Raw genomic sequence first — 17,479 nt, 5'->3', positions numbered from 1 at the left:
AGGGTCAAAAAGTCAATTACAACCAAGGTATATTAAGGAAAGATTTCTGAGGTAAATCTTGTGCATGGATGGTGAGCTGAGGCAGTTTATTTTAAACAGCCTATGAATGTCATAAAATTTTGCGTATCAAGAAGAAACGAATTCCACTCAGCAGCAAAATCTTATCTTTTGAGAAAATTGCTTTTTATAGTTGGACACCTATGGAGAATTCGTTCAGTTTAACTGAAAGAATTTATTAATACATTGCACAGGGCGAAGGTGTGAATACGTACCATTTGATAGAAATTGTACTGTATAAGGGTTGATTTAACGTAATCAAGAATTAATTAAACACAAAGCAAGTTCTACTTGCCCTCCAGGGCGAGTAATTGCGCCCCATCTTGAAAACGATTTCCGCCAAGTGCATGTGTTTTTCGTCCAGTCACTGTTTGTATCTTCAGACTCGCACTTAATGTCGACCTTCTGACATGTCTAATTTAGTTCATTGCTGACGACAAAAGGGGGCAGAAATTCTGCTGTTATTTCAAGTGTGCGATGTTCTGATGAATAGAATACAGTCGTTCAAAATGACAGTCCCGGATAGGAGGCAAACATTCTCTTGGTCTCCTTCCACAGGATAGTTTATTGCAGGTAGAGTTGACATGATTAATTAATTTTTCTTGAAAAAAAGTCACAACATCCCGATCATGTCGGCCTTTTTGAATGGCGAGCGCTTCGAAACGTTACAAACTAGAAATTATTTCAAAGTCATTTCAGGCTTCCAAGGCAACCTTTGAACTGATCCTTTCCTATATTAGACTCGCTTTGGAGCAGAGCATATGATCAGGCATTTTTTTACACAGACCTGGTAAAGCCTCATAGTTTGCCGTTGCTGCGATGACCGAAAATAAAGTTGCGTCGGTCTTCCAGCAGCAGTCAACTACAGCAACAGAAGCAACGCCAGCAACGACGGCAGCACAAACCAGCGTTATGCGCAGCAAAGCTTGTCGAACTTTCGGCCGACAGTCGGTAAATGCTTCAACTGTCGACATTCCGCCGTGTCTCATACAAAATTTGAGGCGATTCATTTGATTTTGAATTGGACACGAGAGAAAATTCGACGATGAACGTTTTCGAACGAATGTTGCCAGGGGATGCTTGAAAAGAATACGGCATCTTAAATATATATACTTGATTTTTTTTTATAAGATGGTAGCCGAGAAGTACATATATCAAAAGTCATGTGGGCAACTGGTCAGTTCACATCTGTTCCATTACACGACAATTTTAACATTGTTCAATGCATTGATGTCCTTATGCCGGCATAGCGCTGCAGATCCTCTCGGATATGCCGAAAACCTTCAGGTGCTGCCGCTCGTTGATTTTCTATTCGGTCTAATTCAGATTTTGAGGGAATACTTTCTTCAGACCGAGCAGAACATTTGTGAATTTGATAGCAATCGTTTTGGAAGCTTCATGGGAACAGATGCAGGGCACGCGGTGCTGTGGCAGATAGGCCTATCCAATGCAGGTCATGTCCCGCACCACCCACACCCCTAGATTTAGCAACATCTCTTTCAACAACTGCACAAGCTTACGGCTGCTGGTAACTGGGCTTATCTTGGTTTGAGCGGAACGCTTTACGAAACCGCATTTTGTTGTCCGAGGTATGTAGTCCTTAGGCTCCAGGGAGTGGGGGCGTCAGGGGCGGGTTAAGAGTGCAATACAGGACACAGCCTGCGTGTTTCAGCGCACGTTTCTCCGGTCAAAATCCTTTGAACTGTCGAGTACAATTTTTGCAGTTTCCAGAATGACAGACTGGTTATTTATGTACTGTTTTTTAAACTCACTTCTTTAAAGAAACCTGTAATCATAAAACACTATGCAGATACTATTAGTAATTATACTGAAACTCTCAGACTTAATCTCAGTTCAGCGAGTGTTTCTTTCGCTTTTGGCAAACATTTGGCTTGTCATTTAAATTAGGATTTGTATTGGCGCTGTTGCACTTCTATCCTATCTGTCATATGTGTTCGAACCCTTTGCAAGCCACGTCTAGTATTGCGTCCTCCTTGCATTATTCCGTGGGTGTTCGCTGTGATATCATTTATGCAGTAGTCTCCCTCTTACCAGACTTTAAATAAATTTTAAAGGTTAGTTAGCTTCCAGAAGTACAACGAATTAACTAAGAAAAATGCAAGTTTTACCCGTATTGCAGCTACTTGTAGTTTGTTCATGAAAGTTAAATGAATTGCTGAACTGGCATTTTCATGAGGTGTTCAACGTCATTCAGCTAAAACGTGAACAGGCTACATGCATAGACCTACAGAAATGCTTCCCTGATCTGAATATGAGTTTTGTGTTAGGATCTCTTTAAGTGTTCATCAATTTAATAATCTTTGATGATCTTCATTAATTCAAGCGTGGAGCCACGGTTTTATTTTCCCATTGCGAAATGGTAATTTGCTTGAAATTACAAAATTAGTACCTTTAAGTAAGCGAGTAAAGTAACATTATAGTTGATTTTGAAATTTTACAACTCAGTATTTGATGATTTTTCATACGTTTTGACTGTCCAGTTTTTGCATGCGTGATCTGTTTTCACCCTCCGGATTTGGCACTTATGGTTCATTTGCCATTTTAATTTTCTATTAGATCATACAGCCATTTGCATTCTGCCAAACTGCATCCCTTTGGCAACGGCACGTATTTATTGGTAGAGGTATAGATGTTAATTTTTATGATATTCGCTGCAATATTATTGGAGCCCATCAAAAACGGACCTAACCTTATTACTTATCACAGTAAGCTCTCAGAAGGAGCACACATTCTGAATTTGATGCTAGAGACACAGTTGCTACAGTTTTCTGTACTAACATTGCGTTATGTTGTTTATGATTCGTGGTACCCTTTTTGTTTGGATGTTTAGGGATATACTTGGCTGTAACTTAGCCCTGATTAAGCTTATATGTGTGGTTACTTTCGCCGAATTTGATGTTTTCCAATATTTCAATGGGTGGTCGAATGTTCCGGCCACAACCCAGACATGAACTGTCGTAAATACTCGCCACCAATAGGCCTTGAACTTACAGCCGCATTGCAGATTGAGGAGTCACGACGAATGTTCAGTAATTTGCTCGTGCCTTTTTAACTTGTTTCCATAGTAAACCACTCTTACGAAAGATATGTGCATTGCAGAACTTCCGGATGCTGGGAACTGGAGACTGAAATACAAAAGCTGTCTGCCACCCAAACAGGAAAATCTAAGCTTTTGTGCGACTCAAATTAATCCATTCCCTCATATTTACCACCCAAACCCATCAGAAACTACGGGCTTAACACTATTTTCCAAATATCAGTGAAACCGGATATATGCACGAGGAAAGGATCGAGAGAAAAAAAAGGATATCAAAGCACCCCTCAATCTCCCACTTTATAAACATTTACTCAACATGTCATTTTAGTTTACAGTGAATTTTCCTGAAATGGAAGCTACACACAACAGACCGGGAATTCTTTTCCAGACATCTCCAACGTCAAGCCAGAGCAGTCTTTGAAAAAGTCAAAAATAAACAACTTAAGACCTACAAATATTTAATTCAAAATTAAAAATCTCCAGTTCAAATATTTATTTTCGTTTCGGATATATTTCAAGTATATTTATTCAGCCATTCCCCCAGAAAGGGAAAAAACTTTGACAAAACCTTCTCCACGAATAATTATGCCTTCACAATATTTTCTTTTCAAATTTACGAGTGCTTTACTTAATCTGTTAACAAATTTCCATTTCTTGTATCCTAAAAGTTGTGACATCAGAGGTAAAACAGGCTCTGACACCTCTGAACCAAAGAGGTCAATAAAATTGGATGTAAAACTGCGTTCGTTGATCCTACCCACAGGGATGATGCTGGAAGTGATGTCCTGGCACTAGACAGAAGTTCAGAGACACACAGGGCATTAATTTGCTTGATTGAGAAATGTAGAAGTTTTTTTCTGTAGGCCTAACACGGACTCTTCCCAGAATTTGCTGCGTCATGGGCTGATGGTGAAGTCGCCTGGATTTGTGAGGTACACCGAACCGAACCCCAACGGAATCGTTCAGTTGTACACCCGCTGGCAAAATGACATAAACCGACTGCACCGATGACGTGTCCACTCTTCAGCTACATGCGCCTCACGTCAAGCCAAATCCCCCGCCCCATTTCCTGCTACATTATCCATTAGTGCACACGATTGACCTTTCAGAAAAGGACAATAATTGTCTGGGGAAAGTTGGACCGCAGACCCTCCTCAGTTGATAGTAAATTCTGATTCATAAAGTGACGTAGATTTGATGCAGCTGTGTTACCTGCCATTAGCACTTACGCCCCTCAGACAGCTGATTCATATGTCGAAGTAGGTGTGATTATGCGCTAAAGCGACCGCGTCTGATATACTTCCAGTTTATTGGACATGTAGTAGGTCACACTTTCCGTGGAGAGATCGTGATGCTCTTCCAAAAATGTGGCGCTCGAAAAAGTCACGCCGAAAAACTAATGCAACGCTCAGGGGAAGTAGACTGGTGGCACATATGGAACACCATAGAAACCAGTCTGCCTTGCCATGGCTACGGCCGGGTGTGTGGTCATGATGATGTCACAAGACTTACCGGATGGCGCCTCATTCAAAATGCCGGTAACCACAAGCCCTTCCCAGTGGACGACAAAATACCTTGTTCTACTGATGACCATTACAACATCCGTTATTAATTCAAGAGATGACCACGGTCGTGCACCCCAAGTTCATTCCCACTCAATTTCAATACTTGCTGCACATAATTATATATTACAAGCAAAGATAATGTTTGTCGCAATGTACGGTAGGCTTTCATTTAAAAGAAAATTAAAATAAGTGTCAGGAAAATATAAAGAAAATACAAGGACTTTGACAATGCTCCATCTTCATGTCTGATTTTCATGTTTTTCTTAATTGAAATGAACTGTTCAAAACGCAAGAAAAAAGGGTCTTTCTGATATTTTATCAGTAAAATAAAGTACAAAAAATACTTGTACTGTGCTCATATTGACGTTCCAGGTTTCCACTGGAGGCCAAAAAGGCCGAATCACTCACAAGCTATACGAATTCTCTTTTCCAGTGCCATCCTGACTACTTGCATTTACAGCAGACAAATTAAGACGCCGCAAAGTACAATAAATATAAGAATGTGATCCTCGTGAATTAATCTGAAGATGAAATGAAACCTGATGGCATAAATTCAAAGTCAAATTCTTCATCAAACTACCCAGACGAAAGTTTGGGACAAAATGGATGTATCTATCGATTGAATGTAAATGAGCTGGCGCTGTTAAATTGGGCTCGAGCAAATATGTTTACTTTCAAAAGTGACCACTACCGCCGACATTTTTTACGACTATATACTGAAGATCGTAGTGTTTTCAAGTCTGGCCCAGAAATAAAATAACTGCAAAGATAAGTACAGTGTAGGCTTACAGTTATGCACGGTATTTTCTTTTTTTTTTTTGTTTCAAGTAACCAAATTAACCATACCTGCCAAAACACAAGTCACGTGACACAGTAGCCTTTTCGTTGAGCCATTTCTATTGGTTTCGACACGTCTTTCATTATTGACGGTTTAGTCTACACTTCGTTCATATTATGACTACGTTCCATCTGATTGAGATACCGTGAGCGGAGGTGCGTTGAGTATACCTCGGGGAGCGGCAGATTTCCTTGGGACTTTCCCGCAGATCTTCTGCCTCATGATAATTGCTGAGATTGTGCTTCCTATCTGGGTGTGTGTGTGAGGGGGGTGGTCGTTGCTTTGTTTTAGTTTAATGCTGCTGAAAAATGATCAAACGTAGATCATCGTTTCTTCCTGGTACGGTTTGTGACTGCCATCATTCGGGAGCATATGATATAGGTCATTTTCTAGAGAAGCAGTTGGCGAACAGATTGGACAATCCAAGCACGTTAAAATCTACATTAAAATCGAGGAAGTCACGAGAGCTATACCAAAATGGATTGTTTTCAGCTGAAACTAAAACAATTTGCCCCAAAGCTTTTATATGAAAAGTTTTTGTCAAGTGAACGTGCGACAGCTAAAAGCAGTGGGCCTTGCTGCCAGACACGCATTTCTGATCCTCGTCTTTAGCTCAGCTCATCAGTAGAATTTAGAGCTAAATAACAATAGGTCATTCAAAAGATAAACGAAAAATTGGGGACATGGCCGAGTCACTGGCGATTAATAGAAGAAACTATCAGTCTCCTGTCTGGTCTACGCCACCGTTTGGTTATTTAGTTCACCATATATCAAACCCATAAAAACTGTCAAGTGGTGTATTCTTTCAAACACATTAAGTATATGAATTGTGTTTTACTAAAGGGTCAATTGCAGATCTAAATTTTACGACTGGAGGATGAAAGGGCAAAATGACGATTTTTTTGGGGGGGGGGTGCCCCCGTTTTCCGTTCATGAATTTTCTTCTAAAAGCGCGTGAGTATATGGTTTTAAATTTTGAAAAAAAAGGCTCAGTTGGCGGAGTGGACATACCAGCTGGTATGCATGATTGATGACTCCTGAGCCGAGGGCAGATTGCCTGAGGCAAATCCTTCCGATGTATCGCAACGAACGAACCTCATGTGGCAGAAATCTCTTTGATTAGATTAATGAATTTGAAACTTACAAATGCAGAAAGTTCAGTTTTTTTTGTTTTCTAAAATGATTTGCAAACATGGCAGTCAAATAGATGTGCCTCACTGTTCTCAGGAAAAGTACGTTTTACCCCAATGCAATGTGCAATAAAAAAAATCGGAAAGTCAGGCGTAATTTTTAACATCTTCCAGAAATCCAAAATACTGTGGTTGAACTGCAGTCTGCTTAAAAGTTAATTTGAAAAGGGATAGTTTGCTTATTTTGAGTAGTAATTAAGATTCAAAATAAGGAATGAAAAGTTGCAAAGGATATTTTGTGTTGTTGGACTTTCTGAAGACTTTTAACATTGGGGCTCATGCGTGTTGCAAGGGCGAAGGGAACTAAAAGGCACGATTTCATTGCTTTAACAGGTCCCAACTCTATGTATCCTGATTGCGACTACTGTGTACAGGAGAACTTGGAAAAGTCAAGAAGTGCTGAAGCGATGAGTGTTGCATACCCTTTCTCACCAGAATTCTGTTTTGCTTTGAAGATCCACCAACTGCTAGGATGTCTAAGCTCAGACCGATACTTCAGGTCAATATCTGTGAAGAACCGTTCCACCAAAAATAAAAACAAATACGCTCAGGTCAACTGAACATATCATGTGCATTTAGATTTCAACGAGTGAAATATATGCCTTACAAGTGTACAATTTCTGGCCACAAGTTGCCTTGACGTGTGTGTCAGTTGTAGCCATGCGTCGAAGTAACCGTGCAATGAACAAGCCTGCCACATGAGTACAGTGTCAACATTGAGAAAGTCATTTGAAATATTCTGCGGAAAGTTCCAGTTCTAAACTTTGATCACGTTTACCTTCAGTATCTCCATCCGATCCTACATGATGGTCAAAACCGCACTCCAACAAAAAATGTCTCGAAGCCCGTCGGTCGACGTACACACGTCCGTCTTGATTCGAAAATCATGCCGATAAGTACCCATTGGGTCAGTAATACCAATACAACGCATAACAAATAGTACGTAATACAATCTACATGTATATTGTAAACTTAAAAAGGCCAGCGTCACCTTTTTGACCATTGTTACAACTCGTGTAAAAATACATTACATTTAAAACATGTCAGTCTAAAATTACAGAATATTTGTGTATTTCATTTTGTCCACATTTTACTAAACTTTTGTAGTATTTTACCAATTTCTTTTTACCAATTATATGTTCATTGTTTACAATTCATTTTGTCAGTGTTCAAATCTTTCTCTGCTCACTGAGGTCTTTCTGTCCTGTCACCAGTGTTATCGAATTGGCATACCGGTACTATTTCTGCGAAATGTCAATTATTTTCTAAGGCAGGTAGACAGAAACGAACTTTTCAAATGGTGTACTTAAGTATACATGACCATATCATAACTCGCCGGATTGAAATGGAACATCACAAACGTACAAAAAAGTATCCAAGTATGTGGTTACGTTATTGTACTGACGAAGCACCTAAGAATGTGCCTACGAGCATTAAACTCCGCCTCCAATATCTTTATTGTTTTACATAACTCTTCAACGCACTTGAAACAATTCTAGGTTTACTTCTTGGGAGCTATTACGTGTATTTCAATGGATTAATTACCCGCTCGCCATCAAATTCTGACTGCTCTGCAAGAAACGTGCTAGATAAACCCTACATCGCACCAGGACAATCCCTGTGAATTCCTAAACCCTACAACGCACCAGGACAATCCCTGTGAATTCCTAAACCCTGCACCGCTCCAGGATAATCCCTGTGAATTCCTAAACAATACATCGCACCAGGACAATCCCTGTGAATTCCTAAACCCTACATCGCACCAGGACAATCCCTGTGAATTCCTAAACCCTGCACCGCTCCAGGATAATCCCTGTGAATTCCTAAACAATACATCGCACCAGGACAATCCCTGTGAATTCCTAAACCCTACATCGCACCAGGACAATCCCTGTGAATTCCTAAACCCTGCACCGCTCCAGGATAATCCCTGTGAATTCCTAAACAATACATCGCACCAGGACAATCCCTGTGAATTCCTAAACCCTACATCGCACCAGGACAATCCCTGTGAATTCCTAAACCCTGCACCACTCCAGGACAATCCCTGTGAATTCCTAAACCCTACATCGCACCAGGACAATCCCTGTGAATTCCTAAACCCTGCATCGCACCAGGACAATCCCTGTGAATTCCTAAACCCTACATCGCACCAGGACAATCCCTGTGAATTCCTAAACCCTGCATCGCACCAGGACAATCCCTGTGAATTCCTAAACCCTACATCGCACCAGGACAATCCCTGTGAATTCCTAAACCCTGCACCACTCCAGGACAATCCCTGTGAATTCCTAAACCCTGCACCACTCCAGGACAATCCCTGTGAATTCCTGTAAATGTCAAACACTGCACGTGCTTTCGTATAACAGAAAACAATGCAAATCAACAGTCAATTTCCATTCAAATACGAAATCTTGTACACTGTTAAAACAGAATATTCTTATTCCTGCCTACATTCGAAGTTGAAAAGACAAATGCAGGGAACAATTCCAGTGCACATACTGAAAAAAAAATTGTACGTCCAGTGGGTGGGAGGTGGGTTCACAAGCATCGACTTCAGTTCTTTCATCGAAACCGCATATACGCCTAAGCCTGTAATTTTCGAGCTAAATGAAAATACTCGGTTTGACATAAAGTAGATTTCCAAGAGACGGTAAGGGGGAGGAGTAGATGACGCTGAACTCGGAGGGAACAAGGCCTCATAAACTGCTACTGATAATTTTAAATCCTTAGAGGGGGACGGAGAAATTGTATTGCAAAATTATATATGAACATTGGCTCCAATATATTACTTAAGGTCTTTGACCAAAAAAAAACTTGAAAATACTGTCCAAAAACTGCTACAGAGCGGCTTCAAAAACTTCACATAATCATGGTTTCTGGGAAGTTATTGCTTTGTCCCAAAATGTTTATTTACTTAAATGGCAAAGTCTGAAATATCTACATTGACAGACAAGAGGGAAGATAACTGCCTTGGATTTAAGTCCAAAACTGAAGCAAACGAAGAAAAAAGAAACAATTAAAAAACGGCAGTCTCTTCTCTCCCACAATACCAACTTTGACACTCCATAAGTCATAATTGTAGTTCCTGTTATGATACATGGGATCTTTCACACCAAAAACACGATTTAGTACTTTCCAAAGTGCAGCTCATTAACATAATTCTAAAGAATAGATTAGTCACTGTAAGAATGCATTTTAAAAAACGAGGTTTATGACTTTGCCTCACATAGTTTAAAAAAATCAACCAATCAATGAATATACGTATTGCTGTCATTTGCAAAAGCTCAAGACCACCTGGAACTGCCACTGGTCCTGCATAACATTTTCTCACAACTAAATGACTTTTCTTGTTCTCTTTCTTTTTACAGTAGCTCGTACCATCAGAGAAGTGTTATGAATCCATTTGAATGGTTTTGTTTGCAGAAGACTTGATGAGAGTTTAATTTTCAGATAAGGTGCAACAATCTTTATGACACAAAGAGCATGTCTAAAGACGAGGCAGAATAAGATTGATGTATGATACAGTAGTTGTGACCATGAAACGCCTCCCAAACTCAGATGATATGGGGGTGCCATGTCTCTGCCTGGAACGTCTGTTTCTCAAACCACCCAATAAATTATAAATAGTGCTAAGTACAATGTACGTCATACGGCTGAGACTTGTATGGATGCACACTAATCATGAAATATTCATTTCTTGACAAAGGCGACGTCAAAGTTCTTGACTGGCCTAGGAACAGTCCTGATCTCAATCTCATCGAAAATTTGTGGGAGGTACTGAAAGATTAAGACAAACAGCTAACCAATAAATGCCAAGGCACACACACGTTTGGGAAAAGGAAATTTTCGTAGACTACTGCCAGTCTCTCACCTCCAGTATGCCACGTTGCATTCAAGAAGTCAACAGAAATGGAAGAGGGCACACTAAATATTAGACTGTTAACAATTCAAATTATGGAAATGTAGTCAAATAGCTGTTCAACCACGATACTAAGATTACACTTTAAAAATATATTTAAGTTGCTGTGAATAATTGGTTTAAGTTTTTTTTTTCCTTCAGGTTAATGCATTTTGTATGGATGGTCCTAAACTTTTGCAAATGGCTGGAGCGTGTCAGAAGCCTACTCGATTTGCAATTTCCAGTTAAATGTACATGTATTTTAAATTTACTATTCCTTATCTCTACTTCCATAAAGGGAGTTTTATGATTCCTTGTTACAACAATATCCTCATACACACATCCTTCCTGACTGATAGAGCCAGTAACTGCTCCTTTAAGCCACACTATGGGAGGATGTATGTAGAGGTGATAACCTGGCCTTCAACCCACATCAATCTGCCTTTCAAACCAGATGTTAAAGGGTTATGCTGACATTTTTTCCACAATCCTTTAAAATGCACCGTTGTGATTCAATTATCCTTTCTTTCCAACTTTTGCTGCATTTTAAAAGATATTGGCACCTTTTCAGTTTTTGTGCTCTTTCAAGTTTCCATATTCATGAAAAAAATGTGAGCCATCCGATGGAATGAAACTCAATGATTCATTAATTCGTACACGAAACTCTGATAGAATTTTTATAGTTTCCCATTTCAAGGTTTCTTTGCTTTGTTGAGTCACTGATTAAGAACATGGCAACAAGCCAATGAGCAACTTTTCTAAAAATGTTTTCAATGAACAAATTTTGGGTTCAAACAATCTAAACAGAAAAACCTAGAACCCTAGGGTGTCTTCCTGATTGACATCATGGCAACAGCACTCTCTGCTGTCTGATAAAGCACGGACAACTTGAAATTTCTACACGCCCCCTGAAGAAATCATTTGTTTTCACGCAGTGAAAAAAGAAAGTAACATTGCACAAAAGGGGAGGAGGAGTAAATAAGGCTGAGTAAATGGGATGATTATAAATAAGGCTGAGTAAATGGGATGATTATACAGTCTCTCCGCTGCTATCGGCATACACTCTCATTCTTCTCTCTTTTTTTTTTCAACTTGTGGTACATCTCCAGTGAAGTGCATGTAGATGACAACATGACGTCACAAGATTACATCTCTTCACTGTAAAAGATAACACCTTGACCAGGCCCCTTTTAAGCATTCCCAGTAGTCCATAGACTGACAACTAGACTGACTAAATTGACCCTGGGCACTGCTAAGGTTAATTGGGAAATCTCAGACTCAAATCATTATTGCAAGTGCCACAATGCTTGACAGTATGCTCACAGTGCCTTTCATATGGACCCTGGTACATGCTTCATTGTACATGTAGAATGCTTCATTACTCTACTTGGTTGACACCAATGACAAACACGGTAGTTTAGTTACTTTAAAATCTAAGTAGATGATTGACGACTGAAAACAAGTCTTAAAGATGGCATACAATTGTACCCTTAACTTTTCCTGTTTAAAGCTGCCTCACTGACACCAATAGAGGGTGCTGTATCTCTCACATGCCCTTAAGTAACACAACTGCACAAGGGCTTTCTCGATGCTCAAACATAAGTGGTTGATGAGATGAGAGTCAGCCAGAGCCGGAATGGTTGAAGTGGTTGATTGTCAGGTTATGGCCACCAAACACAGCAAAATTGTTATTTCCAATGACATTATTAGTCACATGCTGTGCATTCTGTCTGCCCTGATTATTGCGAATTTGAAGAGTAGAACTAATGCCTTGTTGTGCTGGTCTTATAGCCCTACCATCAATTTCATCAGCTGCAGTAAAGAAAAGGTACAACATTTTTATTAGATACTTCACAACACCATAATAAATGTTCTCTTGTTATAAGTGCAGAAATTTACACAGCAAAATGGTATGACAGTGTGAAAAGGCCTTCACACTGTTTAAGACATACATGTACATGTACTTCTAAGCCATGTTCCCAGTGGACTTTTCATTCTGCAGCCACATGGACACCTACTTCTGCATTCTTTTATGTCTGTCTACCACACATTCCTACTTGAACTTGTTTAACTACAACAGAACATTTATTCACTTTGCGAGAGAAGCTGAATGCCAGTCAGCAGTATGACAAAATGAAACATGGTTCGGGTTCATGTTGTATTTTGATTCTCCACCAGTGTTCAGAGACAGTGCAGAGATGACAGAATTTCCTCCGTGTCTCCCCTATTCTTAAGCATTTTCACTGGAAATCTGACAAAATCTGCTGAATCTGCCATATGTTTCATGTGGCGATGTGTATTCGTGTACATGCTGGGTGCAGTGCACTAATTCAAGTGATAATTTCTGCTGAGCACATTAGCATGAAAACTGCCCCCTAGATTTCTTTTGAAAAAGGAGATTGTTTGGTCAAATCAATGGAGGGACTGTGGAAATTTAGGCCAGGATCAAGTCCCTAGGTTTGGGTGATTCCATCCAAGGGTAGAGTTGATAAGAATCGGTCCTTAATGCCAAGAAAGTAGATCAAACCCACCAAAAATTAAAAAGAAATGGAAAGACTAGGGATAGTAGAAAACAATGTTATATTTAAGAAACTCCAGTAATGTCAACTTGCATTTCACATGCCAGGCCAGCTGTCAATCTTTGTGTAGCGGTGACCTCATACAGGAAGTGGTCCTATGTTCTATGGCACTGTTCCCACTGGACTTTTTAGTGTCCCTGCTTACTTCGGCAGCCCGGAAATCTTCCATGGCCACTTTTGACCTGGTAGTTTTACATCAAGGTTGTGGTAAGTAGACAGGGACATCACATTTCCGCATGTCCCTACTGGATTTGATTTTGTCATTCTATAGGAAAGTCAAGGTAGTTAATCTCAAAAAGTCCAATGGGAACACTGCTTAATGTTTAAAGTGGGCTTAAGAACCATCTTTAATAAAAACCGTAACCTCCTTTGAATGCAGGGGGGGTAGACAACAAAGATTTACCTGTGTTATTTGCGGTATTGTCCAATTTTTCCACAAGATGTTCATAGCCTGTTTCCAGGAGAACACTGCGGAAATGACGGTATGCATCCTGCCCTCGCTTTTCTAGCATATTCAATAGTTTGCCAGTCTGGTCCTACAAACAATTCACGCAGAGTTTGAAAAACAGTTGACATATTTGGTCTTCCTTGGAATGTATCAATATCAGACTTTCATGTTTAAGCTAATCCCAACAAATTTGGGTTTGGGCTGAAACAAACATAAGTGAGTACTCATGGTAAATATGCGTAATTGAAATAAGCAGCAAAGACCTGAAAAGAATTAAGCCACACAGAGCTACAAAGTTTCAGTTCAACCCTGTTGAATATTTAATCTATTCATTAAAAGATACTCACTTTGGACCTATTGCATACAGGGCTTGTCCTGAGTTATAGGGTCCGTGCAATAATATTTTTTTGAGAAAAACCTTTTTTTGCAGCTTTATACCCCTCTTCAACTTGCAAAAATTATCATCAACAAAATTATCTCCCTTCCAAAAGTGTGCAAAAAACCCTAAATTTATCCTCACTTGTCAAAAAGGCCACAAAATGCTACCTAAAGAAATTTTTAACATTTTTGGCCCTTATAAACATTTTTGGCCCCCCCTCCAAACTTTCATACTGGATCTGCCCTTGGAAAAAACATGGTCTGGAAATCTAAATTTGCCACACAAAATGATAACGATTCCTATTAAATAAAATTACAATAAAAAACCCTAAACTCCAGAAAAATCAATAAACTACCGACTTACTTTTATTGTTTCCTTGGATGTTATTTCTTGAATCATGTCTGGTGTGAAGACACCATGCTGTATAAGATGGTCCAGAATTCGGTGAGGTTCTACATTTTCTACCAAGGCACAACGGTTTCGTCTCAGTTTTTTCCTGTCTATATCTTCCATGCTGAGAGCTTTTAATCAGTTTGTGTTGCACTACATACTAATTTCTGTGAAAATAAGTAGTTTATATTGAATAGTTTTTTACTGCTTTGGTGTATTTTTTTCCAGGTGGGGGGAAACAGGGTGCATGTTGCAAATACTAGCTTACATAGTGCACACTAAAAATCAGAATTCCATTAAATTTCTCTAAAAATGGATTAAGACAGGTGAGATATGATAGTCCATGTAATGGTCCTTCTATATACCCCACATCTCCAGATACATGTAGCACCCCCCCTCCTTTCTCCTACTTGCCCTTTCCCCTTTGTTCTAGGAATCATGTCGTCTCTCTTTTTGATTCTTCTGAAGTCAGCTGGTTATTTCAAGGACAAGTTTTCATCCAGATGAGCAAAAACATGCCCTGTTTTCTGAATCCTCAATTGACATGAGCCCTGTAAGACATATCGTGAAAATCAATTCACAAGACTGACTTTCAGAGGAAAATGTTCACAAAATAGTGCCACTTTTGCATGCTACCGGGTAGCACGATCTGAAGGAGGCCCTCTAGAGTCTGACACATACATGTACCGTATATCAAACTGTTCCATAATTTGCAACAGTGGTGATATTAAGATACTGACTTGTCAGTATCAAATACTACACATAGTTGCACAAACTTCCGTAACCCACAAGTCATTCGTTAAATTGTTAAATCGAGATGACCTTTCTATGACCTCAACCAAATCATGAACCTTGAATAAAACCAACTATTACCAACAAGATGTGCTCAAGGTTGAGCATACCACAGCAGGTTTTCATACTCTCTATTATTTCCTGAATTTGTAAGTTTGATTTTGTTTCTTATGTAAAAAACTTCCAGCATAATCAATTTATATACACAAAGAGGAAGAACATTAGGTACAGGTACAGTAATGCTCAGCCTCCCCTTTTCCCAAAAGCAATTATGGAGAATATGAGTTGATGTGATTCAATTCGTTTCGACAGGTTACTTTTCTGTCAGAAAATGAAGGTACCATGCACACTAATAGGTTTAATGCGAGGAAGACATTTCACAGTAAACAACGTGGCATCTTGAGATCAGGGATGCATTTCTCACTGCGCATGCATTTTGTCGTCGAATATCAATTGATTCCAAAGTGCCAAGTTGTCGATCAGGTACGTGTACAGTACATGTATCTCTCAGTACAACTGCACTTAGTCTGGTTTCGTGTATCTTTATAAGCATTCTAATTACAGAGGTAGAGGTAATATAATGGAATGGTAAATAATCTACCTTGTAAATGACTTATGACATAAATAGTACTAACATAATGAAAGCGAACTAATTCTCTCACTTTGTGCCCAATTTCTGGAAAAGACTTCTGGACTCAATTAATTCTAAGACACTTGAATTATTCGAAGAGAATGTTCCATAATGGTCTCTGCCCTCACTTCAAGTTTGGATGGCAATGTAGGAAATTAGAGACATCAGTAGAGAGTCATTACATGCAATAAACAATTATCATATTTTATCATAGTCACTAACTCAAAGGAGCCATCTTGACAAGCACATGTTCTTGTCTTCCCGCAATCTTGCACATAGACTGGTCAAGAGCCAGTTCAGAATTTCACAAAGCCAATGTCTTTCGGGAGCATAGTGTGTGAGTCAGCATTTGGCTGCATTGATTGGAGAGCCTATTGCACTCACACAAAGCTGTTCCCAGGTAGCCTCATAAATGGGCACATGCTGTTGGAATAAGAAGCTGGCTCGCTGTCTTGTTACACTGCCTCCACTGTTTTATAGATCAGTCATTCCAGAATGTTTAAAAGAAATGAATCTGGGACTGAGAAAAATTACCGATTTTTAAAGGAAATACTTTAAAAAGATTTTCTTCACTCCCTATAGACAATGTACAAAACCGTTGAAGTGGAATCAGGGTGCAACATTCTTTCCAATTATTCACATGATTATCACTATGATTTAACTTTACCGATCAAAACTCATTTTAGTCTTAACTCCTGTTTTTAAGTCCTTTTTGATGTTGTATTGTATGGATTACTTTGTCTTTTTATTCCTGCCAAAATAATAAATGAAATGAAAAAATTCACCAGTGTGAAGTTAGTTACTTACTTATTCCTCATTCGACATTCAATGTTGTACAAGTAACCTGTTTGATATTCACACCAGACTTTTCTAAAATTAGAATAAAATACCCAAACCCCATGCCCCACCCCAATATTACATTAAAGCTGATCTCATTGTTCTCCTCAATCATCGAGGACTGCCTGCAACCCAGGTAATGTTTTTTTTTTCTGGGTTAAACAAGCCCTCCAATAACAAAGTTATTGAGGGCGAAACAGTCAGGTACACTGGTATTGCCACTTTTATCAAAACTTAAACAAAAAGTTTTCATCTCCAAAAAAATCCTCCCAGTATCCCTGCAATTAACAGCCTTAACCCTAATCATGGAGGAATGCCCTTATCAACCCTCGTCCTATTACTATTAGCTGTCCCAACCCCAGCAGCCCTAAGCATGAAGTTTTACGGGGCACTTTTCAAAACGGCACAGCGTATGGAACCATAAAAAAATGGCCCCAGTATAGTAAGGTCTACGCAGTAGTACCTTACTGTTCAGGAAGGTACGATGTCCATATGTTTACAAGGCGATTTGTAGGATCCAACGCCACTGAAATCCAAGTTACTCGGCCTAATGTCGCGGAGCGTACGCTGGCATATGACCGATTCAGTCCAACATTCGAAAAAGACGAATACTAACGCTCCAATCAGTAAAGCTAGGTAAAAGTAAAACTTAAATAGAACAAACAAACCTTCTTTTTCAAGGAATGGAAGAGGGTCTGAAGAGGATACTTCCTTGTTACAAAAATACACGTCATGGACAGACCCGTCCCAATCCCACACGCTGGCATACATTTCCGGGAATCCCCAGACATTTCAAAGTAGAGTGTGGTTACCA

At 39.4% G+C, this 17,479-nt stretch overlaps 1 protein-coding gene across 3 annotated transcripts; it reads right to left on the bottom strand.

Annotated features, from left to right (window-relative positions):
• Positions 1-9,578: 9,578 nt before the first annotated feature.
• Positions 9,579-17,474, bottom strand: LOC110982463 (caspase-2-like). Of its 3 annotated transcripts, none has more exons than XM_022240870.2 (4): positions 17,334-17,474; positions 14,379-14,572; positions 13,592-13,724; positions 9,579-12,421 (listed from the first exon to the last, which is right to left on the bottom strand). In XM_022240870.2, exons 2-4 carry the CDS (start codon positions 14,526-14,528, stop codon positions 12,231-12,233), a joined length of 474 nt encoding a protein of 157 aa, XP_022096562.1. In that variant the 5' UTR covers positions 14,529-14,572; positions 17,334-17,474; the 3' UTR covers positions 9,579-12,230. The 3 variants fall into 3 exon arrangements, with proteins under 3 accessions (XP_022096562.1, XP_022096561.2, XP_087001156.1); XM_022240869.2 differs by having other exon boundaries at positions 14,379-14,435; positions 17,334-17,463; XM_087145030.1 differs by lacking the exon at positions 17,334-17,474 and adding an exon at positions 17,129-17,302.
• Between the last annotated feature and the right edge of the window lie 5 nt (positions 17,475-17,479).

The sequence above is a fragment of the Acanthaster planci genome, linkage group LG13 (assembly GCF_054643075.1).
Source record: "Acanthaster planci isolate LZ-2023a linkage group LG13, COTS_SCS, whole genome shotgun sequence".
In the NCBI taxonomy this organism is placed as follows: Eukaryota; Metazoa; Echinodermata; class Asteroidea; order Valvatida; family Acanthasteridae; genus Acanthaster; species Acanthaster planci.
This window is presented reverse-complemented; position numbering and strand designations above follow the sequence as displayed.

What these genes read in the sequence shown, in the direction of transcription:
- LOC110982463 (XM_022240869.2), bottom strand. Translation starts at nt 17,456, where the DNA reads ATGTCTGGGGATTCCCGGAAATGTATGCCAGCGTGTGGGATTGGGACG. An exon ending in TCCATTCCTTGAAAAAGAAG is followed by an intron (nt 14,436 to 17,333) that starts GTTTGTTTGTTC and finishes CATCTTATACAG; the next exon opens with CATGGTGTCTTCACACCAGA. An exon ending in CATCCAAGGAAACAATAAAA is followed by an intron (nt 13,725 to 14,378) that starts GTAAGTCGGTAG and finishes AATTGTTTGTAG; the next exon opens with GACCAGACTGGCAAACTATT.